Genomic DNA, 25,406 nt, shown 5'->3' with positions numbered 1-25,406 from the left:
TGAAGTGTTCTCTCAATTTATTCATATTAAGAAAAACATCCAAAATTGGCAAACCCACCTGACTCAGTGCAAAAAATATTCTATTTACAACAGATATTCCAAATTTACTGCATCACACATGAATACAGCCAGAAATATTCATCCTTTAATGGCATGATTAATATAACATGCTATGTAAAAGTCCATTTTTCTCTAGTTTAGCTAAAAGCAAGGGAGAATAAGTTTTATTTTTGTGGACAGGATTTTCAGGAAAAAAAATAATAGAAGAATCAAAAAATAGGTAGTTTTGCTCATAAAATTCCCAACTTTAAAGCACTTAGACTCTTCTGCCAAATAACAGGTATTTCATAAATCTGCACAAGTAGATCCTGAAGGTCACTGAAAGTGTGCCTTTCCTTCCAACTGTGACACTTCTGACAATGCTTAGCCATGAGCTGGGCAGTTGTCACCTCAGCCTCATGAAAGGAACATGAGTTTTTATGAAAAGATCTGATACCTGCCAAGCCTGTCATTTCAAACACTCTCCCACACTGAACATCAATTGTTGAAGTTCTTTGATTCAGAATGTCACACATCTGAGAAAAAAATTTACTTTTGATGAAGTCTACCCTGCAGAAGCACCCAGTAAGCATCTTCAGAAGAATTCTAAGGATGAACTTGTAAGTGCAGAAATAATGTGGTTTTGAGAGGACAGTTTCATATCTACTTAAAACTCAATGGACTCTCCCATTCCATAAGCTCCTGAAAGAACTAACATTGGGACAGTGAATATTTTCAAAGAGTCTGAGGGTATTTTGGAAAATAAAGCTAGCAATACATAGAAAATGAGTGTCTTTGGGTTTTAATTCATATGTACAAGCAATCTTTTTAACTCAGGGTTTCTGAAAATCCAAGCTATAGTACAAAGGAAAATTCATTTCAGAATTTACAGAATATAATTCCTTTGCCCAATTACCATCAAACCTTCCCCCGCTAACAAAAAAATCCTATTTTAGTAGCAAAATTGGGCATGTAAATTATTAGAACAGACTTCTTAAACTCACTTTAATCTTCTCAAGTAGGCAAAGCAACATCTGCAAAATATTTAGAGAAATAGTACCATTTATTTACCCATTACACAGTATGCCAAGACTCAAGATGTCTTCCTTAACCATCCCTTTGTCATTTTATATAGTTTCTTCATACTGTATGTTACAGATTTCTTTGGTCCTAAAAAAAAAAAAAAAAAAAAAAAGTCCAGAAAATATCAACATTTAGAAAGGCTAACTCAAAAACTAGGTTATCGCTACATTACATAAAATATTTCCCTGGAACAATGACAACCTAATCCATCAGGCAGATATGCAAATAACCTTCTTGTCACATTGATAACAGTAAATAATGACACAAAAAAATCCTTTTAATAGTACCAAAGGATGCACAATAGAATAGGTTCATCCTGAAGGCCTGATGATATTGCATACATGCATGTTGTAGAGACAATGACCAAAGTATAGCAGATGTAGAGGTTAATGATAAAACTCCTAACCAGTACAGAGGGAAACTTCTAATTCACATCACTGTTCCTAGATGCCAAATACAGCAAGGCTTTTAAACCATCTGCGCCTACTGCAGACCCTCACCAAACACACACATTATGCTTTTCAAGCCCTTTCTGATCTCCTGCTAGGTAGCACATCCAGCTGCATAGGACTGTACTCTGGCCCAATAATGGGCAGCAGCAACGTGACAGACTATATTCTGCAGCAGGACACCAAAGCAGCACTTTTCTCTAAAATCCAGGCTGTTTGGCTTGCAGGTTAATTAGCTGGCCACATCTGTAAAAAGAATCTAGTTGTCGAAGCATTTTGGCTTTTGAGACAAGAGCCCATCCCCAGATTCTGTGTGTTTGAAGAGGCCTGATCATCGAACACCACAGCTATGCCCAAAGCTATGCAGCCAAAGTGCTACTGAAGGGACAAGGGGGAGAAGGGAGAGTGTGGTGAACCAGGACAGAAGAACAGACTACTCAAGCTCAAGCAAGACAAGCAAACTCTGCATGACTGGCAGACCACAACTTTACTTCCAAATCCTACTTGACCAATTTCTTCTGCTAATCAGATTTTAGTTAGCCTTGGACTTGGTTGCTTTGCTGTAGACCAGTTCTACGCAACTGAGAAGCATCACGCTGATGTCCATCTTGGTTAAATGTAATCAAACACTGCACACCACTAGCAGCTTTCCAGGACAAACAAACTCAGAGCATTGCTATGCAAAAGCTTGTGAATTAAAAATGAAAACAGAGATTTTTTTTTTTTCATAGATGTCCTGCTGACTGTTGAGGTGGACACCTGTTCTGTTTCAAGAAGTTCTGAAGTACATTATAACATCCTCAAATATTTTGTTATTGCCTCATCCTAACTAATGGCAGCTACCATTTCATAACTGAGAGAACAGCACATCTGCAAGAGAATAAAACTGCTTGATTTGCATAATGAAATGACAACTGTGTCAGGTAAAAAAAAAAGATAATACTGAAACGATGATGGATATGAAAAACCAGATTAATGAGGCATATACCCAGGGGAAATGAAAGAAGTAAAAATAACGAGATGATGACAAACAGCTATAATTTGGCAACACTGCCAATATTAGAAGTATACCACGGGCACAAGTGTGAATACCCTGTCACAGGTATGTTGTCTGGATCAATTTTACTTCAGAGTAACCTGCCTGTCACTTGTTTATAATAAACCTCATACGAAGCCAGAAGAGCTGTCATACTCTAACATCATCCTGCAGTAGCTCACAAGCAGTGAACTTTAGTAAACATCGTATCATTATGCTGGGCCTACAACGAAGGCAGGCATTTCTGTTTCAAAAGATACAGCAGGATTTTGCAGCAGTCATTGCCTACAAGCTTTTACGAGTTTTAGATACGAAGGGCTTGAGGATGACCCACACACAGTTTGTGAACTATACCCTTAGAAACACCTTCTGAAGTTCTACCAGAAATGAGCCTTTTCTTACAGACCTAGAGTAAAAAAAGACAGTCTTTTGCTGGGTTTAGTCATCTAGTATTTGGAAACTTCAAACTATTGTTAGTCTTGCCATTTCAGCGGCGTTCTGAGATCCTAGCCAGTGGAGCTACTTATTTTTCCTCCTTTCAGCTTTTTTTGATTACAAAAACACCTCAAAACCAACCAAACAAAAAAACCCCACCAACATAAAACACAGAGTTCCTTCAGATTACAACATAGTCTAATCACACCCTTACAAATTGAAAACTGAAAAGGCAAGTTTTTAATGCTGCACAAACAGCATTTTGAGATTTACATGCACAGATTAAAAAGTATGCAATGTTATACTTACTACAATCTTTCTGACATTTATGTAATAGAAGCGTTTACCTGACAAGATTGACTTAAAGTACGTAGAAGCAACTGTGCTGGTTTTGCCTGGGATAGAGTTAATTTTCTGCGTAGTAGCTGGTATTAGGCTATGTTTTGGATTTGTGCTGAAAACAGTGTGATAATACAGGGATGTTTTCATTATTGCTGAGCAGTGCTTACACCCAGCCAAGGCCTCTTCTACTTCCACACCAGAGAAGCAGGCTGAGGGAACACAAGAAGCTGGGAGGGGGGACAGCGGGCCCCAACTGACTGAAGGATCCATACCATATGGCGTCAGGCTCAGCATATAAAGCTGGGGGGAGGAAGAGGAGGAAGGGGGTATGTTCCTCCGATGGCATTTGTCTCCCAAGTATCTTGTTACGTGAGGAAGCCCTGTTTTCCTGGAGATGGCTGAACACCTGCCTGCCGATGGGAAGCAGCTAACTCCTTGTTCCGTTCTGCTTTGCTTGTGCGCATGGATTTTTCTTTACCTATTAGACCATCTTTATCTCAACCCACGTGTTTTCTCTTGTTATCTTCCAGTTCTCTCCCCCATCCCACAGTGGGGGGTGGGGGGAGGTGGTGGTGGTGAATGAGCGGCTGCATGGGACTCAGTTGCTAACTGGGATTAAACCACAACAACTTAGCCAAAAGTCACACAGTATCACACACCAAAACACATGGAAAGATGAGCAACTCAGACCCAGGTTTAGCCATCTACTGCATTGGACTACTTTTTTTGGGGAAAAAAAAAGGGTACGATAATACTTGATTGTGAAAACACCATGGCAAGTAATCACATAAAGATAAAATAAGTGAAAGATGCATTCGGTATTGGCAGCTTAGAGTCACAAGTCAAATAAGTATGGAGTAATAAGGAAAAATGCATGCTCTATTTCCGAAGGAATGTGATGGCAACTAAAAAGCTTATCGTAACAAATATGCTGTATATAATCAGTTTTGCACTTCTTGTGTCTCTAACTGCAATTTCAATAAACTCAAATTTACTTTTTGTAAGGAATCATCCATACATGTATTTTCAACTTACAAAACCATGTGGATCCCACATGTAAGCTCAACTTTTCTATATTTAATAGGTTTTTGCTAAAAGCAAGCACACTAATGAAGTCACGATGGGCTTTTCTTTGCAGCATCTCAAATAACAAGTAAATAATCATGTAAATTCTGAAGCACCTCACATAGCTGCATTAAAACTGCACACAGTATAAGCATTCCAGTTGCAGAACAAGGCCAAACTCAGGCATAGCCCATACATGAAAGAAGCAGTTCCAATCTCCAAAGTCAAAACTATGTAACTATACAACTTTGGAAATTACTGTCCAATCTCCTAGGCACTATGCTTCCAGGGTACAGCCCCTCGGATACTGAAATTGCTCTGCCAGAATCGATGTTGTCCTGCCATTCCGATGAAGTCAGTGTACTTCTGGAAGCGCAGTACAGCATGTGGCAAACCAACAGTAACACAGCTGATACAGCCCTGCAGGACTGTAATTAACTGCGCTGGCACTGCAGCCTGCAAGTCAGCTTGTTCTATCAGCTTGCCAACTTACTCTGCTTCTTGCAGCAGCTCAACATAAAGAGATCTTTCTCCTTCATATGTTCCCCCTGCAGGGAGCACTCTGCTGAACTCCACCCACTAGAGCCTTATGTAATAAGATGCTTACATTTCTGCCCCAGCACATCATGCTACAAAGCAAAATACAGGTTTATACATACAGCTGGTTTCTTAAAGCAGCCCTCAGGGTGATGAGTCACATCTGTAGTAAAAGTTAATGGTTGTAATTATGGCTCAGTCTCAGAATCTGAAGCAGTTGGACCACATGAAAATGTCTTTCTACTTTAGCTATGAATCTATGACTTGGTGGTTCCACCTCCCTTTCAGATTTTTCCACTAAATGATACAGAACAAAGACCTAACGCACATGGAATCAAGACCACAAAATTTCAGTGTAAACATAAGTTCTATCTGGTTTTACTTAATGATCCACGTTTCGTTTTTTGGAAGTGTTAGTGTTGTAAGATAGTAATTTGGCTGTAAGTCCCCCAAAGTTTCCTGGTAGATATGCCTGGCTGTAGTATTTTTTATTTCCTTTTGAAAAGAAAGACTAATGCATATACTGCCAAAGAGCTGTCACGTGGAGGCAAATAGTTCTATATTGCCAATGTATCGTGCAGACACATGCAAACATTTTGCACATATTTACAGTCAAATGCAGTGGTGCGCAGTTATCTGCCCAGGCAGCTGATGAAGACAGCAGTTATCGCAAATACCCAGAATATTTTCTATGTAAAGCTGTTCCTTATAGTCAAAAAACCCACCCCCAACAAACCCTTGAAGGCATAGTATACTAATATCCCAATTCTAAGAAAACAGAAGTTATTCAGAGCAGCTACAAGCAGTTGTGCTGCTTTAAAAGTATCCTGAACAATCACTTCACCTGATTATTTAATTCATAGTATGTTATTTATAAGAAATTTTCAAGGCTTGCATCATTCCTCTAGTAAGATGTGAACAAGAAATCTAAGCTGAAAAAATATCAGCATCTCCTTCAGAGGAGCTAAATATAAGTTGGAGTTAGTTCCCAAAGACCATGCAGACTCTGGCTATGTGGGAAGACAAATCAAATGATGGTGCCATCTCTAATGGGAAACAGAGAGGCAATCTCACCACAGACTTGAAGAAATACATAGGCACATTTTCAGAAACTCAATAGGGCATTTAACAACAAACAAAAACACAGAGCTTGAGCTCAACTTTAAAACCACACTGGCAGAGAAAGATGAAAAGTTCTCTTAAACGGGTTGAAATTCTTTATTTTGCTTGTGCTCCTTGCCAATGATGTTAATATACAGCATGCCATCTCAGCAGCGACTATTCCTGATTTAACATTTAATTTAGAAACATGCTGTGCATTGGACTACCATGCTACAGACCAGAGTAGGCATTTCACTTTTTGTTGTTGTTGTTAAAATAAAACAATTGCCCAAGGAAATAATTTTGTGTCCCCCATTACATTTCAAAAAGAATGGTGGCTATATAAAATTAATTATTTTGCAAGCAGACAAATATAGGACAAATATACTCGTACAGTTACTAAGAATAACAAGAAAAAATAGTCAGAGCTCATTTAATGGAGCCACTGATTTCATGAACCTCTTTCATAATTTTCTTGGTTTAGCTACTATTCTTAACGTAAGCACTGTAGAAGAACAGAACCACAACACTGTTCCTAAAGGCTCTACTAGAAAGTATGAAAATAGGTCTTAGGGGAACAAAACAAAACAAAAATATTGGACAAGATTTGGTTAAAGAATGAAGAAACAAATACAGCATCCTAAGGGATTAAATTTAAAAGCTCAACACTTTCCTGTAATACACATTCCTTGCCTGAGTCAAGCAAATACTTTCAATGTAGGAGTCACAATATTTTGTCTGTGTACATTATGTACCTGTATGAGTATCAGCTGGCAAGAACCCCAAGAAATGGCAAAGTAAGGTGACAAGCATTAATGCCTGCCTCCTAGTGATAAGCTTCTTAAATTAAGAAAATGATTGGGAGAAAACCTTCATTACAAGATCAGCAAGATTTAATGTAAACTCAATCATAAATGTTTGGAGGCAAGTGTATATAAAAAAATCAGGCAAAAGGCTTCAACTAACTCTGAAACCCATGGAAGACCATCCCTCCTAAATTCCAGGGAAGATCACTGAAGATCATGCAAACATCGTATCTGAAAAAGACTGAGCTCACATCTCAGCCAGTTAAATTTAATTGCTTCTTTAACATGCACTACAACACAGGTTTTTATTACAAAAATACTATTTCTGTGCTTCTGTCCATCTTCAGCGAGCCAACCTTGTGGTGCTCTGGTAAGCCCCCCCAGGCTGTCAGTAAGCAGGGCTGTGCCTGCACTAGCCAGTGAGGCAACACTCACTGTGCAGGGCACAACTACAGGGATGCTCCTGGTCCCAGCTGAAGCAGCAGGACTCCCCCTCTGCAGCCAGGGTGGCCGGCACAACACTGCTCAGGAAGCTTAGCTCTACAGGCAAGCTCTGCATTCATTAAACAACATTCAGAGGTTAGAAAGTGCCAGAAACTGTCCTTTTCCAAATCGAACTCATTTCCCTTCAGCATATCATCTGTGAGTAACCCAAAAAGATCAATCCTGCATTCTGTTGCTAATGGTTTTGGCTGGATTCTGGCACAAGTACATACATATGGTTAAATTAAACCAAACTAAATTATGCTAAAAGTAAGAAAACTAAACTCTCCCAAGTCTCCTTGCTCAAATTTGGCTTGTGTTTGAGGCAAAGAATTACAATTTCTTTGTTCTACCTGAATCAAACCACAAAAAAAAAAGCATTTTCAACACTAAAAGCACAAGTAGAAAAAAACCAGGTTTTAAATACAAGTGTAACTCTAACTGGCTGGATAGAAGACAACTAGAGTTTGTTTTAAAGGGGGGAAAAAAGCACCACTATATGTAAACTGAAAAGCCGTCAAGAGAAAGGAAAGAAAAGGCATTTCACAATTGTTTCAGGTGTATACAACAGAAAACACAGTAAAACCCAGAAGTCCTACTAAAATATGCATTAGGACCCCCCAAAAGTCCTAGTAACAATGTAGGCTGTAAAGTGATTTACTGCATGATACACAAAAGGAGCTAAGAATCCCCGGAGGTCATTTTCTGTTTGTCAGAACAGACAGAAGAGGAGCATAAATAATCTGACAAAGCTTAACTACTTTTTTTATTATTATTTTTATTCATACACACAAACAGCTTTGCTTCATGATCAGTCAGGCTGCTATCTTTTTCAGAAGCACTGAATTTAACATGAGAACACTGTCTTTGACCCCTCCCCTCCAATTATTTCACTCTACAAAATCTACTCTCTGTAGATTTAGAAATAGATAGGTTACCGGCTGATTTTTCTAAAAGAGGAATGTTACAAAACAAGAAGTCTTGACCCACTAGCAGGTAATTTTGACAACAAACCCTAGAAGAAAAACACCTATTTGGCTGGAAAGCTTCCATTATAAACTAATACCTGCAATATGCTTAACTCGTCTAAAACCAGTTTGCTTCTCTCAGATGGAGTTATGTCCTTAGTCTCCTCCCACTACTAAACAAAGTTAGGCAATAGGTTTGTCGGCCTTGCTCCAGTTAATAGAATTAGACTTAATAGAAGCATATAAAAGTACAACTGTTCCTGCTTATTTTACCCATCAGACCACTAATGGTCCTGAACACTGCAACTTGTGTTTCTTTACAAGGAGGTAGGAAGTCTAACGTGGAGCCACCAACTTTAGTACTGAATGGGAAGGGAACAGCAGCTGTAGCAGTCTGGATAAGGATTGCTCAGTAGGAAACAACACAGCTGCTTTTGAAACCAGCAATGGTACCATTTGTATATAATTACTTTTATATAGAATTAGGAATAGGTATGGACAAGTTCAGAAAATTATTTGAGCAACTGCATGCATGCAAGCAGCAAGGCTTTTTGATTTTGCAGGAATTAAGACTATCTCCTTATCAGAGTTTTAAGGCAGTAAAGGCTCAGGTCTTAAGTCTTTCTTTTAAATCAAGCCACAGGGTTTTCAGCTTTTTAAAATGTAAAAATCACCTCACCTTAAAATTAGATTTATTCCAGAACTCAGAAAACAGGATGAAGCTCCAGCTATGTAACTGGCACTAACTTTCATTCAGTTATATCAATGATAGCTGATGATGATAGCTGAAAAGCAACCCTAGTTTTCCCATATTTGTACACAAGCAAGGCTTTTTTTTTCCCCCTTCTACACCTTCTCTCACGTTCACTTTGTAATACACAACTCTTTTTCCAAAGTAACTAATTTTGAAGCATGAGAGTTACAGTAACAGCCAACGCTCACCAAGTATACGCTCAGTTTGGAATCATGTCTTCAAATACACACTTGTCTTCCAAGTCTGACAAAAACATCAGATCCTGTCAAAGTTTTCTCCCTCAAAAGTCATTCTCTCTTTTATTTTATCATGAAATGTAGATTATAAGGTTATAGCCTACATAACACAACAATACTATGTACCAATCATTTAGGGATCCCACTCACATGTAGAAACCCAGAGTGAACTCTAGAGTAATTTTTTTCCATTTTTTAATACAAGAGCAGAACTAGTGTATATCAGCCACATGGAAAATGAAATTGAAGTCAGAAGCTGGTTTTTTGTTACTTTTGGGTGTTGTGGGTGTTTGTTTAAGAGTCAAGTAGACTCCAATTCCTTTTAGCATCATACAATTTCTCAATACTTATATCAAGCTTCTGCTTTAAATACTACTTATATTTTCCAGGGGCTTTCAATTAGACACCCGAAAAGTTTATTCTTTGAACTCTTGTAGAAGACAGTCTTGGGCCCTGTATTTTTTACTTTCTGAAATCACAAGGCCTATGTTGATAGAAACCACACACATTCTTACCAGCTGTTAGTATGGTTTTAGCAGTCTGCACTATACTGGAAGATCTCACAATTCCTGAAATGCCTGCAGATAGAAAAGCACACAGATGTTAAAAGTTACATATTTTTCCAGTTATACAATCATGCCAGCCTGAAACTAAAACATATGCTTAAGTAGAGAAAGTTTGTTTCTGTTCTGCTTTGTCATACTAATTGAAAATACTCTTTAAGCTTTTTTAACTTATTTTATATATAACATACAGAAAAAAACCCAAATCAATATTAAAATGGATAAGAACCAGTAGGAACTGATGAAATTAGTGCCCTGATTATTTCTCTACTACGATGATTAGTCACAAAGTATTCAGAGTTGTTTCATCTAAGTGCTGGTATATTAATTTCTAGAGCAGAACAAATTATACGTATTGTTTACTTCAGTATGAAATTGGGATTTGTACTTCCTCTGATCAAGTAGAGATGGCTATATTGTGCACTGTTTGGCTTTTTAAAATTATCAGCTTTTGGAAATAAGGCTTATTTACCACTTTGCACTGTGGCACATTCAATTCTCAGTTTCCACTGGTTCTCAGGTATTAATGGAATAGTATATAGAACATGAAAGTTTTTTTGAAAAGTATTAAGTTTTATCTGTTCTAACACACATATATAAAAGCATACTGATATGTGCAGAATAAAACTACTGTACATTACTACATACTTCAAAATGTAGCAATGCAGCAGCCCCAGATTTAGCCTTCCAAACTGAAAGTTACTCTTCAACATTAACTAGGACGTAGAATATAGTTTCAAATATTATTTTTAAATTCTTCTTTCAAAGCTACTTCTATAACAAAGAACAAAGCTTAGGGAAATCCATTAATAAGTAAGCGGGGTACAATATCAGAAAATATTTTGGGGGGGTAGGGAAGGGAAGGAAAAAAATCATGTTGAGCTAGTAAAATGCCTAGGGACAATACAATTCAGCTGGAGTCGTCAGCTTTGTCTTGTAGGATTACCAGCGGGCTTGTCCTGTCCTTTACCTAGATTCTTGAATTAGAAAAACCTTTTGGCCACAAAAGTGAAAGAGGGGTTTTGGTTTAAGAGTATAAACTGCTTGTCTCAAGAAGATGAGATCTATCCAAGGTTTTGATACTGAACTGCTGCACCACTGCACAGTCCACAGTCACAGCCATGCCTGCAATACCCTGCATAAATACAACTGCAAGTTTAATTAGCTCAGGGTGGATGACTGAGCTCTAAAATTATATACAGCTCACAACACTGCAACTCCTGCTCCCAGATTCAGCTATTGTCACATTACTGTTGCAGTCCAGCCACAGTAACAGAGAAACTGCCACAGACTGACATGAAAGAAGCCAGACACCTTAATGCCCACATGCATTTCACTCTATGGTGTCAATGGAGAACTGCAACTCTCAGGAGAGTTATTTCCCCAGACAGAAATCAGTGTAAGAGCTCCCTCAGCTGTTGTCTAATGTCTAGTGGCTGTCAGGCACCTGGGGAGTTTTTGCTGTGCTCAAGCAGCTTACAAACTTGGCTACCCAGAACGAAGATGTGTCATGCTCCGTAAAGATGTCAAGGACTCTTGAAGTACTAAACATTCTGATTTTCCTGCAGCATAATAAAACATTGATGACTGCAGCATTAGGTTTAACTTGTTCATACAACATTATCTTGCCTCAGAGAAGTTGTGATGATGAGAAGCACCTCAATCTTTTTTGTCAAAGCTTGAGTTCTCTGCTGGAGCTCACGTATCTGGACTAACTACGATGACTGGGAAGGGTAAAGTCAGCAAGCCAGAAAATTAACTTAGCATTGCAATGTACATCTGGTAGGATATATAGCTTAGTATTTAGATGAAGTTATGCCAGCCAATGAAATCCTGAAGATGTATGCATCCCAAATAGAGTTAGATGGTCTAAGCAGGCCACGCTAATTCCTAAAGACTACTTATTTCAGGACTTCATTCAGTAAGAATGCTATTTGCTAGTATTTCAGATAACCCATCTGCAATCACACACACCCAAACCCATGCTTTTAGGAATGTATCTCAAGATTAATCTCATTTTCTTTGTCCGTCTCTCAATCACCCTCTGAATTAGAACAACATATACAATAAATCTGTGTACCTATCATGTCTTGAAGGAGATTACAGACACGGATTCAGGCCTACCTTGATGCACCACAAATCCACAGTCAGGGTCATGGGCAACTTGCAGTAAAATTTCTTCCACATCTCTGTTTTTTCCAGGAGGGTCTACCAGAGATGTTATCTTTTGTTGCAGAGTCCTTGGCAAAGCCATTAGTTGTGTAAATTGACCTTCCGGACTTTTATCAATCTGAATGTTATAAGACGTAAGACAGTAAAAACATTCAGTGTAAACAAAGTTATCTTCTTCAAAGAAGTCAGAAAAGTCTTTTGGCTATCTGTGACCTCTGATAAATATCTCAAAGAACACCACCTATTTCACTTGTAAGAGTCATTGACAATGCTAACGAAAACTTCCCAAACACTGGGAAATGCAGTATCTCAGTTTGGAACCTGAAGAATAACTCAATGCAAAGATGTTAATTTTTATCCAAGGGAAGACTAATCCACACACATGATCTTGCTGCCTCTGCAAGCAACTTTTCATTGAAACTGTATCATTTCTGCTCTATCCAATTTCCTTTGGAAACATAAGTACACTACAATGAAAAAAAAAAGTTCCCAAAAGACCAATTAGCTCAGTTTCTTCTGCCTGAATATAATCAAACTATACACAGACACTTCAAGTTTAGTTTGAAAAACATTTTCTCTGCTTTAAACTCAAAGCACATCTGGTTTGTATAATTTGAAGGAAACATCCATTCCACATTTTCCAATCTAAATCAGAAATTCAATGACCCTTTTCTGAATACAACACCACCAACATGCAGACCTGTACAGATTTATACAAAATGCAAGCACAAATTCTGAAAAACACATAATGGAGCAGATCTGTCCAAAACCGGAGGAAAATATGAAGAGCACAATTCCTCCCACACAACTTTTTACACAGTTCATGGAGACATCAGGCAGGAGTCTAGCTGCCCTATACACTCCCTTTAGTCAATGGGGAGAAAATGATATCCAGATGAATCACCCACTGACTACAGAGGGAGCCGACAATAAGCAGGCTCTTAACATTATGTGGGAGGAATCCACGCCTGAACCAGAACTGTAAGAACTAGTGTCTGCCTTCAATTGTTTTTGAGGAATCTTTTAAGAAAGAATTTTCTCTGTAACTCTGAAAACATACCCTTGGAAGAGGGGTTTCTATTCTGCATTAAACAGCACTCTCAATAGCAGTTATCCTCTTCAATCTGGGGAATAACTGCCAATAGCCAGACCAAAGCGTGAGGAATAAAGTCTTAAAACACTCTGCTCAAAATCAACTGTAAAATGATGGCATTTTATCAATAGCTTTGAAGACTATTATGGAATTACGAACAGATTTATTATCCAACAACATATTTGTAGTATGCTACCAGGATTTCTTTAAAGGAAACGTAACAGGGAGTATTATTCTACCTAGCCATTTTCTTGGAGAAAGCATTACTCATTCTTTCCAAAATTCATTTAAACACTTGTTCCACTAAACTGTTCAAAAACACATTTATAAGAAAACATGGAGACAGCTGCAGTATAATACAGATCTGGATAACGCTGTAATCCAAAACGTTGCAGTAAAATTGTTTACTGTACTCAAGCTTCTATCTACCTGTACTTCAGTTTCTAACAAAGACCTGTCCTAAAAGGAGGCATTTGTGAGATAATTACCAAGGTGACCTGAGGATAAAGAGATAGCCATGTCCATGGGACAACCCATGTTATTTGTAACTTCATGTTGAAATGCGCATCACGCTTAATACTCCACTCACGGACATGCAGACTACAAGAAGAAAAATTGCTATTGGACCCCTGACTGTGGCATCTTTCTCCAGAGAGATGGGATTCAAGATACTGGTCATTTTGGATACTCATTTCTCAATACCAGGAAAAAAATTGTGTTAATATGTGTATTTAAAGATTATGCCAGCATCTTTTTTAGGTTTAGTTAACTGATCTTCATAACTAGAACCCTAGGGTGTTTTTTCTTTTGTCAGATGCAGTTTTTGATTGCAGAAAGTTGCACCTCTAAGTTACAGTCTAATCTTTTTAACACAAACCATATGTTTATTCATCACTTCCTAGGCTGTTGTTTCCATATGGTAGTCATTAGAACACACATTTTAAAATTATCTTCTCTTGTTCCCATGCTATGTCTCTAGTCCTGTGCCCATACTCAAAGAAAATGAACAATAGTTACTAAATATGCAGAGACCGGTATTTAAGGCAAGTTTCCTGGTTGCAGAATTAACTCAACAGAAACATAACAAATAGCAAGTACAGTAACTACAATTGCTCTCCTTAGCGTATGGCATAATTCTTGCCTTCTGTCAATGTGATAAAGCACTTCCACTTGCTTGTTTTAAAAATATTTTGAAGAACACTTGCCTCTAGCCTTCCCAGATGGTGCTTATACACCACTTGAGGGCAGTCCTGTAATATGTTACTGTACAGCTTCTGAAAATGGGGAACATTAGGTTTCACTATGTTCTGCACTTTCAATCTGTCTTCTCCTATTACCATTCTAAAATCACCTAGTAAAGAAAAGAGAAAGAGTTAATTCATTAGGAGAAAACTGAAAACTTGAAGGAGAATACAACAGAAACCAACATAGTAAAAAGTTGTCATCTAAAACTTTATTCTCCAATTCCACCAATGCCTATACAATCCATAATAAGGTTCACCACCTAACAGTCAAAAAATACTATTCAAATAGCTTCCAGCACAGAAAATAAGATACAGAATTGTTATTTAGCCTCTGATATGCTGTAATGTCATCAACCCATGTGCCCATATTTTCACTCTGAAAACAAAAATATTCCGCTGTCAAGTTCAGCCTTGAAAGCAGCAGTAACAGTTATATTTTTTGCCACCATACATCTTTTTCAACAGATTACTAAACAAACTGACCAGCTCAAACACTTTGTATGCAGAAACAAATAACTTTCTATTTTCCAATACTGAAAAATAATTTGCATTGTCTATACACTTCAAAGGGCAGTACCTGAAGTACAGCTAATGGCAGTCATGGTAAGATCACAGTATCATCTTTTCCTCTTACCCATGTAATTTGTTAGTAGTTTCAAAAAGCTACTCCTGGTAACATTGCTGTTACACTACTGACCTTTACACTTTCTTTTATGAGACATGACTGAAAGGTTTCAAAGAGAGTAAGTGGAAAGACAGCCCAGCTGTAATGAGCATTCATCTGCCTTTATTAGGTACTACCCTGGTAGCTTCCAAGGTTACCAACCAGGAGTTTGGCTGCTTAGTGCAGCACATATCAACAAACAAAATCCTGAATCAATCTATTTTCCGACTTCCCACATTCAGGAGATAAATGTTGTTACAAGGTGGCAACTTGTTAGTATTACATAGTTTACTGCAATTTATGCCAAGCCACAAAACAAACGCTTCCCATATAAATGATACTGACTCACTGCTCTCAGAAAAATGCGTAAAAAAATAAAAGGATAAACATTTTCCAAATTAAACTATGAACAACTCTTTTCAGCAGTCTCCAAGGAGACTGATTAGAGTAACACAAAATCGATTTTGTCTACTAGTATAGCTTCTGAAAGACTTAACAAAATGGCAGCAAAAAAGTATCCACAAATATGTAATTAACAGCCTTTTTCTTGAACATTCCCAACTGGAAGTCTTCCTGCTTTAGCTTTGTTCACACACCAGAGCCAATTTCAACATCTTACAGCACAGTAACTGATCTCCCACATTTTTGGTTAATTGCACTGTTTCAAAGCATATATAAAAAAGTATCCTGGTCACTCGTGCTCACCAAGCATCCAGGGACATTCCTGGATGGGTTTCAGGTGTTAGATATGCAGCCCTGCAGCAAATGCCCCGGTTAGCAACCCTTGGCCATCCCACTGTCAGTACCCTCTTTGCTGTCACTTTCAAACAGGTAACAAATTCAGGAAAAAATTGCTAAGGAAAAGCTGAACAAGTTGCAATCTAAACTGACCAGAGAACTACGTAAAAAACAGTAACATCCCTCAGTAGAACCAAGCTGCAGTTTATAAACCCTACCTGCCCACCTGTGGTTTTGTGGGGGGTTTTGTTTGTTTTTGCAAGTCAAACTTGCATTTCTGTATGAACAAAGCAAGTGTTGTATAAAGTAAAACTCCAACCTAAGTTGTTCATAGTGATTTTGTTAAGGATATCAACATTTCAAAAGCAATACCGAATTAAATTGTAACAATTAAATCTTGTATTGAAGAGTCATTTGGAGTAATTTCTTCATTTTTCCCACCCCGTAACAATTCATATCAGTTTCCTAAATAAAGGAAAAATTCTCTTACCAAAAAAAAAAAAAAAAAAAAAAGGCAACAAATACCAACCAGGAGGCGAGCATTAAATGTATACTGAAGACGTACATGTACATCTCTCAGTTAACTAAACAAGAACCTTAAACACAGCACACTCAAAAAGTAAGAAATAATAAAGTAATAATAAAGTATGGGTCAGACTATCAGGTGAATCAACATTATACTGAGGACAGAAAGGAAAATGTTTTCCCAAGGTTTTGAAATATTAAAACTAAAATACAATCCACACAAACAAAAAAAAAACAAACCCCACATTATTTCACCCTATTCAATCACGCATACCTAGCTGTTCATACATCAAGCAGGTATAAGAAGATTTGCTTATGTACCTGTTCTTATTTTCTGTGAATAAGCACAATTAGTGCTTGTAAGCCATTATTTAACACAGCATTAAAGTGCAGTTGCTGAAGCATGCAACCATGCAGGTCCAAAGGAAGAGAGCAGATGACTTATTGTACATTAGACTTCCTACTGTGGTACAACAGCTCCAGCTACAGCTTTTCCCCTCAGCGACTTCAGACACCATATACTAACCAGAATAGGAAAGTCCTGCAATCTGCATATAGAGGTCTTCTTCAGAGAAGCTTTCTGGTAACATGAGGAAGGCTGCTGTGACTGCGCTCTTCAGATTGCTAACAAGGGCAGCTTGCAGCTTGCTATTCTCATTCTGAGTCAGTATTTTCACCTGAAAAAGCAGAGTCAGGGAAGCAAAAAAGCAGAGTCAGGGAAGCGCTACTGAAGACAGAACTAGAAGTGTTACTCAATCCAGCTTGAAAACTAAGAAAAGTATTTAAGATTAGATCCTATTATTACAGTACAATAAAGACTAGAGTGTCCCTCTTTGCTTCCACAGTGGGAAAGAGGGGAACGTCCTTCTAAGAACAAAAGGCTATTTTTACAAACACACATTTGGAACTGCTATAAGCAATAGACCTTAATTGATCTCTGAAGAGGTATTCACCTCATCATATTCATAAATTTAGAATTAATCAAAACAGTAAATATGAATGCATGAACAGAAATACTTCATATGTGATTATGCAGTAAGGGCAGGGGGAAAGACCACCATCACACTGAAAGAGAAAGGAATAGCAGAAAAAGAGGTATTTCATTTTGGTTTTGTTTTGTTTTCTTAAGTAGAGGACTCTTATCATGTGCTTCAGGTAGTTTCTTAGACATCAGTTCCCTCCTAGAAGCATGGCTTTATTTTGCAAGTTGCATGAACAGAATGTGAATTCAATGGGAACTTCATATATACATAAAGAGCAGATCACTGAAGTTGAGTGCTTCTACGTGCCACAAAGAAAAACATTTTAAGGAAACATTCAAACTGTTCAAGACCAACTACAGCATCCAGTCACCCAGGATATGGAAATATACTGGAATAAAAAGCAGATCTTCAGTAAGAACTGAATATAGAAACATCTAATTACAGATGTTTCTGTACAGATAAACAGCCTGGTTTACAAGATGGCTATGCTTTCAGAAACAACTCTCCCAAGAATACCTGCTTGTTGTGAGTTTCTGTCTTTTTCAAGTGTCCTGGTTAAGCAATACTGTCTTGCTTATAAAGCACAGCTTCTTAATATTTGTTTACTCTAAAATAGCTTAAAATGCAAACCACTGGCAGTTATAAACAAATGCATACAACTTGCTTTTTCTTCCCAAAAGCCCATTCACATAAAATGAGTTGCAGTATTACTTGAAATTCTGCCCCCACATATAACCTCAGACAGCTAAGGTACCCTTTCAAATCAATATTTTCCCTCAGGAATGTAAATTAAAAAACCCCAAAAAGCAACTGAACCTAGATTCAGTAAAGGAAGTATGAGAATCAGACTTCTCTGCTACACTAGATTTTTCTTATAGAAAGGACATCGACAAAGCAATGTCATGGCTGGCCGGTACTATATTCTGAACATACTTTTTAATTATGGTGAAATCTTTAAGGGGGATAAAACTAGAACAATATCTAATTTTTATAAGATGGTGATTGCAACAGTATACAGGCTGCTTGTTTCAATCATTCTACAGTAAAGCATGGGTTTGCTTAACGTCAAATCTATACAATAGTCTGGAAATGGTCCAGGGTGGATTTTTGGAGGATGTTTTCCCTCCCATGATTTTCATTTTAAAAATCAAGTTCACTGTACAAATGAACATTTCAGAATTCCTCCTAACTTCTCCTGCAAATTACATTGTATTTTTTAGCATCAGAATGAAAGAGAATGATAACACATACTAACATGCAATACATGATCTGCCCAGACTAAATTTTATTTCCTTGAAAACCATGGGAGAAGTTCACTGAATGCATACAGACTTGCTCATATAAGATCCAATGAACAAGACAGGCTCATCAGGAGGATAAAGTAATATTTGAAATCTCACCAACTAATTCACTCATAGGTACTTTCATAACTTGCTGCTACAGGGAAACTCTAAGGAAAGACAGAAGGAACAACTCTGTGGCACCCCAAGCAGTCACACAAACTGCTAAAACCTTAGGCTAGCCCTGAAAATAACAGCAAGTTACGGACATGTTTTAAGAAACATGTTACAGCCTTTTAAAATGCGAAACTCTGCAGAGATGCTATTCCTCCTCATGGAAGGCCATAGACTTGCTTTAGTGAAGTAAAAGGAATAATCTCTTCCTTCACTAAAAATACTCCCTAACATAACCCAGTATTTTTTCAAAGGGAAATAACATGCTAGGCTTCAATATCTGAACGCGTGAAACTGCAGTAGTGATCCTATTCATGAACACATGTTAAACAGCTCAGATAGCTAGAAGTCTCCCAGAAGACAGAGTGCGGTATTTATCACCCAGGTATGACAAAGATGAATGCCGATACTTGGGGTAAATCTGAAAGACCACCGCAGTTAAGGACGGCTTCTAGACAGTACAGAGAACTTATTGTCAGAACTATTCACCGTACCATATCACATAAGGGGGAAAGAAGCAGCCACTTTATTCTGGGTTTATGGTACACAGAGAATTCAGTTAACTAACAGTAGAGACTTTTAAATTATTAAATATTTTAAATGAGGGATATATCCAGTTTTATAAATAAGCATGACCCCCAGTCATCACAGCAGTTTAAAATAGGAAATGTACTACCTTCACTGATAAGAAACTCATACACAAAAAACTGCAGGCATGTCTAAACAACGATTTTTCCAGAAAAACAAAACACACAAAGAAAATCTCATGAAATGAGAGGTGTCAAAAGCACTATTCCAGTTTACCATTTAGCTACATCCACACTGCTAAATATCACTGTAAGAGGATTTTTCCATTCTTTTTCAAAAAATATTCTAACAGATTTGGACAATGGAAAAAATCTGTAAACAAATAACACGCTCTGTCACTCCTTTATGGCAATTTTTATAATATAAAAACCCTAAACCTCCCAAGACCTCTCTAAAAAGTATAAGATATTTCTATATACTATTCATACTCCTCTCTCTCTCACCTCACTTTAATTTATTAAACACTTCCTTCTCTTAATAGTTTCTCCAGAACAACAGTAAATATAGCTGCTTACACTACAGCAATTATTTACACTCTATGTTTAACAAGAATTCAGTAACACTTCAGATGCTTTTTAAAAATCTTGTTCCTCTGAAAACAAACTATGTGTCACCTGTGCTTATTTCTTTTACTTTTTAGGTACAGCAGCATTTTTCTTTTTTTTTTTTTTTTCCCCTCCAGGAAACCTGTCATAAGTTTAATCAATTTTTCAATACAGTTAAATGGGAATTTAGCTAATCAATGTTACAAGCCTCATGTAAGATGAAAAGCCAATAAACTTTTAATACAAACAAAGAAGCCTGGGAAGAAAAGCTAGCATTTCTAAGTGGCAATTCCAAACTCCCATCTATTCTGCCAAACATTCTGGAAAGATTACTTGGTCAAGGCAACCAGTTTATAACAGAAACAAAACCTCCAGTGAAAATTAAGCCAAGGTTTTCAAGCCAGAGCAAAAGTTTTAGCTCATGTGCTAGAATAGCTTGGATAGCTTTCACTCACAGAGTGACAGCTTTGTAATGGAATACCAGAAAGGCGCTGAGCTTTTCCTCCTCTATATGAGAGTGAGGAGAAAATTCCAAAACAAACTGCTAAACAATATTAATCTGGCTTCAGTCAGCTGCGTCTAGAACTGGCACAAATGCCAAATGGTATGTAAGAGATTATAGTGTATAAGAAAACAAACCTAACCTTGTGTCCCCTCCAGAAGAAGCTTATTATACATTTTTAAGGAGGTAAAAAAAAGCTTTCTATCTCTACCACTTACAATATACATACCAAAACATCAAACCAGTTGTGAAGCCAGAACAAGCAGACATTTGAAACCTGTACAACAGATCTAAATGAATTTGTTCATTTTTGGTTAACATGGTAAAACATTCAAAATCCCAGTTAGTGATCATATAGATTCTACAGGAAGAGACAGTTTAAACATTCACCGAGTAATCTTTCAGTCAAATTCTAGTTAAGGACCGGTATTCTTTACTCAATGCAAGTTCCTGTAAGCTTTATGAAAATAATATGGACTGATTCCTTCTTTTATGTATTGAACAACTATGCAGAAGATATCTCTGCTGTCTTGTTAGCAACCAAACAAAATACCAAATTCTGTCTTCTTGTGCAAGTATGTACTCTCATTGAATTTAATACAAAGACATGAAGCACAATTTATATGTAGTAAAAAGGTGAAAAATCCTAAAATAAATCAAAGCAACAGCAAATGCAGTTACACTGAAAATAAATATTCGCTATTCATTACTTTTGTGACATTCAGAAATCTTCCTTCAGTTATTTTTCTCAATGTGTTTTCAGCCTTTATAAAGGTAACAGCTGTTCTAACCTCTGTCACACTATAATATGCCTCTGGAGATAGAGAAAAGCCAGTAACGCCAAGACAATCTAATCAAACCGTAACGCCAAATTTTTAGTTAAAAGCATAATTAACCTCTGTTCTAAGACCTGAACAGAGTTCTCTCCTACCCTCTCCCCTCTTAAGAATTTTCAACTTAACACTGCTGCCATCTGCTGAAAGCACACTGAGTCAGGCATCCATGGGAAAGCAAAGATCTCAAATTTTTTATGACACAAGCATGGAGGAGAAAAACCAACCTGCTTAACACACAATTCAGTCAATTATAGATACTTTAACAATACAATGAACTAGACAGTAACTACACAGCAAAGCAGCTTTCATCTTTAAAGGTTTCCATTATTTAACTGTGTTAAGCTTTGGTGACTCCTACAATTTGTTATAAAAGCTAAATATTAGGTTTAACATTAAAAGGACTTTGTGTTAATGTAGTCCAGTTACTCAATATGTACTACAGGCTTAAAACTGTGATTAATATACTTACCTTTTTTTTCCCCCCACATAACACAGAATATCATTAAGGACTACATTTCACTTCCTTTCTGAGAGATTATCCCTCTAGGATTAGACAACTAAATTGGGGCAGACTATTTGTTCAGTACTGATACACAGATCCTTAACAGTTAACTGTTAACTGTTAATACCAACAACTGATAACTTTCCAGTCCTGTAATTTCCTGCATTTCAAGACAGATAAGTCAGGAGACTAACAGTTACCGGTTTTTGTAGGCGTCCAGCAACATAGAGGGTTTTCCAGTGAAGTAAATCATCAATCAGGGTATCAGTGCTAATTACACCATATTTTATCATCTGGAAAAAAGTAAAATAAAGGCTTTTGAAAAACCATACACCTGCACCATTTTCACTACATGAAACTTACTACTTACTTACTGTAACTGTCACTAATTCTAAGGAATGCACACCTCCAATACTGGATGGAGGATGGATACAGCCTAGATGTAAAAAAATATTTTCAAGTTTTAATGAACACAGGAAGTTAAAAAAAATAATAATCTTATTTACATGCAAACTTTTGGGGGAAAAAAAAAAAAAAAGAAGTAGAATGCATGGAATGCTCTAAGAGCCCTTCTAGAATCCAAGTTAAAATAAAGTCACCCCAGGATCAATCACTAAAGCAATAGACTTCAAAACCCAAAGAAACCTTCTTAAGATTAAAATACGAAGATTTTGGAAAGGTTACAATCAGTTTTGTACCAGCCCAACATTACAATAGCTGGAATAATCCACAGTATCCTTTATGATATCAAAAACACTCAAGGGAACTAAAACAAACAACTCGCCTAGACATTTATGTATACCATTACTCTGTGTGTGCGTGTGTGTATATCGGAGCTTTTTGGTCATTGATGTTAGAAAACAAATTGTGAATTTGTAGTCCATTTCATGTATCTGGAAAAAAGATGAACTTTCAACAGTTTGTTACCAATTTGCACTTCCTGAGTTTCCAGAGATTATCACCACAGCAAGGCAGACAACTCCAGAATTTCTGGATAACAAAGGACCATAGGCTGTGATGTAACCGAGTCACATCAGCATGAGATAAGAACATAAAAGAGCCAAGAACAGAATTTCACAGCAAAGTTCACCAGTCTTTAAAATAAAATCCCAAATCCCTTTTTACATAAAGTGCGCAAGGTTTAAACCCCAAATTCTTGCCTCATACAGATGCCTTCAAACAAAACAGCAGGTGCATAATAAACTACCTTATCTACCTCTCCAACTTTCTGTGAAGAATTCTGACATATACCCAACATTATTGCAACCACACATGCTCTGAGAAACTTCAGTTAGGTATATATTGCTCACATGGCATTTTTCAATGACCGTCCTTCATTTTATTTAATTTCCAATCTTCCTTAAAAGACCTTGCTTTCTCTATATACAGTTTGTTACCACATGGCAAAATTTACCCAAAATCAACACCAAGACACATACAGTGTTTCCCTGCCCTGACTCCTGTCTGCACTCCTTACCAAACACAGCCTACACGTGGATGGAGGAGTAGGACTTCACGGACAAGTACTACTTACCTAGAATTAATTACACTCAAGCTTCACAGGTCAGGATATTAGCTATTAAACAACACTGACGTCATTCCAACTTGCTATGTTAAACATTTGCATTTTACATCAAACAAACAGTAAGAGCTCACTTCACTACTACTACAAGGCCAACTGCTGAAATTAAGGCCCTGTTTCCCCACAATACACTTTATAACCACCAAAACCTGTAGACAGCGAGTAACAAGGAATATAAATCCAGTTTCTGAAGTGCTTTAATTGTAAATTCCAAACATTTAGCCCACTTCTAAAGTGCAAAAGCAGTTGCTCTGTTTGCAAAACAATTTTGATATAGAAATATTTACGATACCATGAGTTAAGGATCAGTTACAATCTACAAGATTTGCTTCCTGCAGAGAAATCTGCCTTGAGCTGATCACTCCAATACATCACACGCAAACAACTTGTACTTACCCTACCATTACATGGCACTAAAGTATTGTAGTAAATCCCTGCTCCATAGTTCTGTATACTACTTATCTGCTTCGGCCCAAAAACTTTTAGGAAGGAATAATGACTCCTGTTCTTCAACAAGTTCATCATATGCCAGGTCACAGAATCATCAACAGCAAACACAAAGTCCAGCATATTGTTCTGTGGATAAGGTAAAAAGTATTGGGGTTTATATGTCAGGAAGCAACCAATTTCCATCATATTAAGCTAAGATATACACAGTATCAAACTTTCAGCTATTCATTTTTCACTAGTAAAAACAAACAGAAATCCAAAACACAAGCATTAATGTCAGACACAGTCTAAATGTTCTGATGAAGCCGTATGTTTTCTAGTCAGCCTAGCAGAAATGGTCCAAATTCTTCCTGTCTACCTGGTTAAGTGACCCACCAACCTTCAACCCTCTGAAACGGGGGGCACATGATCCTCCTCGCTCACAGGGGCTTACCCTGCTAACAAACAGGACTTTGCGAATACACAAGGCTTGAACTGGGAGATGTGGGCAGCTGAAGGCAGCTGAGAGGTGGCTGCAAGGTAGTGCGCTCCTAGTGTATTCACCTGCTTTTGTCAACAAAACAACCCAAACTCCAAAGACTTGAGCATACAGTGTATGCAACGTTCCTCTGAGGAAATCAGCCCGCATGCTGGCTGTACACTGACAGGCTGAAGGTTTACAAATCATACCTACAACAAAGTAAATCTGGAGTGACATCGCTTCAAATTCATCAGGCCTACCTGTGTCACTGGCTAATTCTCTGGGGCATCTTAGCTGATCAGTTAACACCATTAAGGATAGTCTGTAAGCTACCCTTTTTCCCCATTTTTTTGTGTGATGCTGCTAGAGCCCTGAAATTTAGATTATCCTCTGGTTTTCCCTTTTCAGAAAGGAGAATGAGACACTTTTAAAGTCATATTTGTGGGAGTGCTTAACAGGTAAGCCGTAACGCTCAGTGTTGATGATCAACAATTTTAAGGTCAAACACATGCACACAGAGAACAAATATTTTTTTAAAATCGCAGTATTTCCAAGCAGCTTAGCCCCCAAACGATGAGGAAGCGCCCTGAACGCCCCTTGTGTGGCCAAAGGCTTTCCCCAAGCCCCTGGCGCAGGGCCGGCGGGCCAGGCTGCAGAACGCAGCCGCCAAGGCGCGGCGGCCCAGGCGGGGCGCGCAGGGCGGGGGGGCCTGGCCCGCCCCCGCCACCTGCTGCGGGGCTAGGGGGGCCTTCGCCCCGTTCCGTGCACAAGCCGCAACCACGGGGCCAGAGGCAGCGCCAGGTAACGCGCTTCGCCACCTCCGCGCCGGTCACCGAAACGCACCAGGCCCCGGCCACGGCGGCCCGCCCGCCCTGCCGCGCACCGCGACGGCTGCGGGCACCCGGGGGGGCCGGGCCGGAGCGGGCCGCCGCGCTCACCTCGCCGTGCCCGGCCGAGGCCCCCGCCTGCCGGAAGACTCCGGACCCGTAGGCGAAGGCCAGGCTGAGCTCCTGAGGGAAGTGCGCCAGGACACGCCGGAACTTCACCGCCGAGCTCGACAACACCGGCAGCGCCATGGCGCCCGCCCGGCCCGGGCCGCCTTCCCGCCGCGCCGCCGCTCCCCGCCCACCCGCTGAGGCGGCGGCGCAGCGCGGACAGGCCGCAGCCGGGC

At 38.4% G+C, this 25,406-nt stretch overlaps 1 protein-coding gene across 1 annotated transcript; it reads right to left on the bottom strand.

The window, feature by feature from the left end:
• Positions 1 to 25,406, bottom strand: TAMM41 (TAM41 mitochondrial translocator assembly and maintenance homolog). Its single transcript, XM_055806826.1, has 8 exons — positions 25,174 to 25,406; positions 23,722 to 23,901; positions 21,944 to 22,036; positions 16,860 to 17,010; positions 14,368 to 14,513; positions 12,022 to 12,187; positions 9,850 to 9,912; positions 1 to 1,209 (listed from the first exon to the last, which is right to left on the bottom strand). The coding sequence occupies exons 1-8, from the start codon at positions 25,309 to 25,311 to the stop codon at positions 1,133 to 1,135; spliced, it is 1,014 nt and encodes a 337-aa protein (XP_055662801.1). The 5' UTR covers positions 25,312 to 25,406; the 3' UTR covers positions 1 to 1,132.

This window comes from Falco peregrinus, chromosome 5 (assembly GCF_023634155.1).
Source record: "Falco peregrinus isolate bFalPer1 chromosome 5, bFalPer1.pri, whole genome shotgun sequence".
Taxonomy (NCBI): Eukaryota; Metazoa; Chordata; class Aves; order Falconiformes; family Falconidae; genus Falco; species Falco peregrinus.
This window is presented reverse-complemented; position numbering and strand designations above follow the sequence as displayed.

Bases quoted from the DNA above. Each gene is read 5' to 3' on its own strand.
- TAMM41 (XM_055806826.1), bottom strand. From the start codon at position 25,311: ATGGCGCTGCCGGTGTTGTCGAGCTCGGCGGTGAAGTTCCGGCGTGTC. The intron at 17,011-21,943 runs GTAACTGTTAGT...CTGCTTTTTCAG, and splicing joins CTGGACGCCTACAAAAACCG to GTGAAAATACTGACTCAGAA. The intron at 1,210-9,849 runs GTAAGAATGTGT...TTTTTTTTTTAG, and splicing joins TAAAACCATACTAACAGCTG to GACCAAAGAAATCTGTAACA.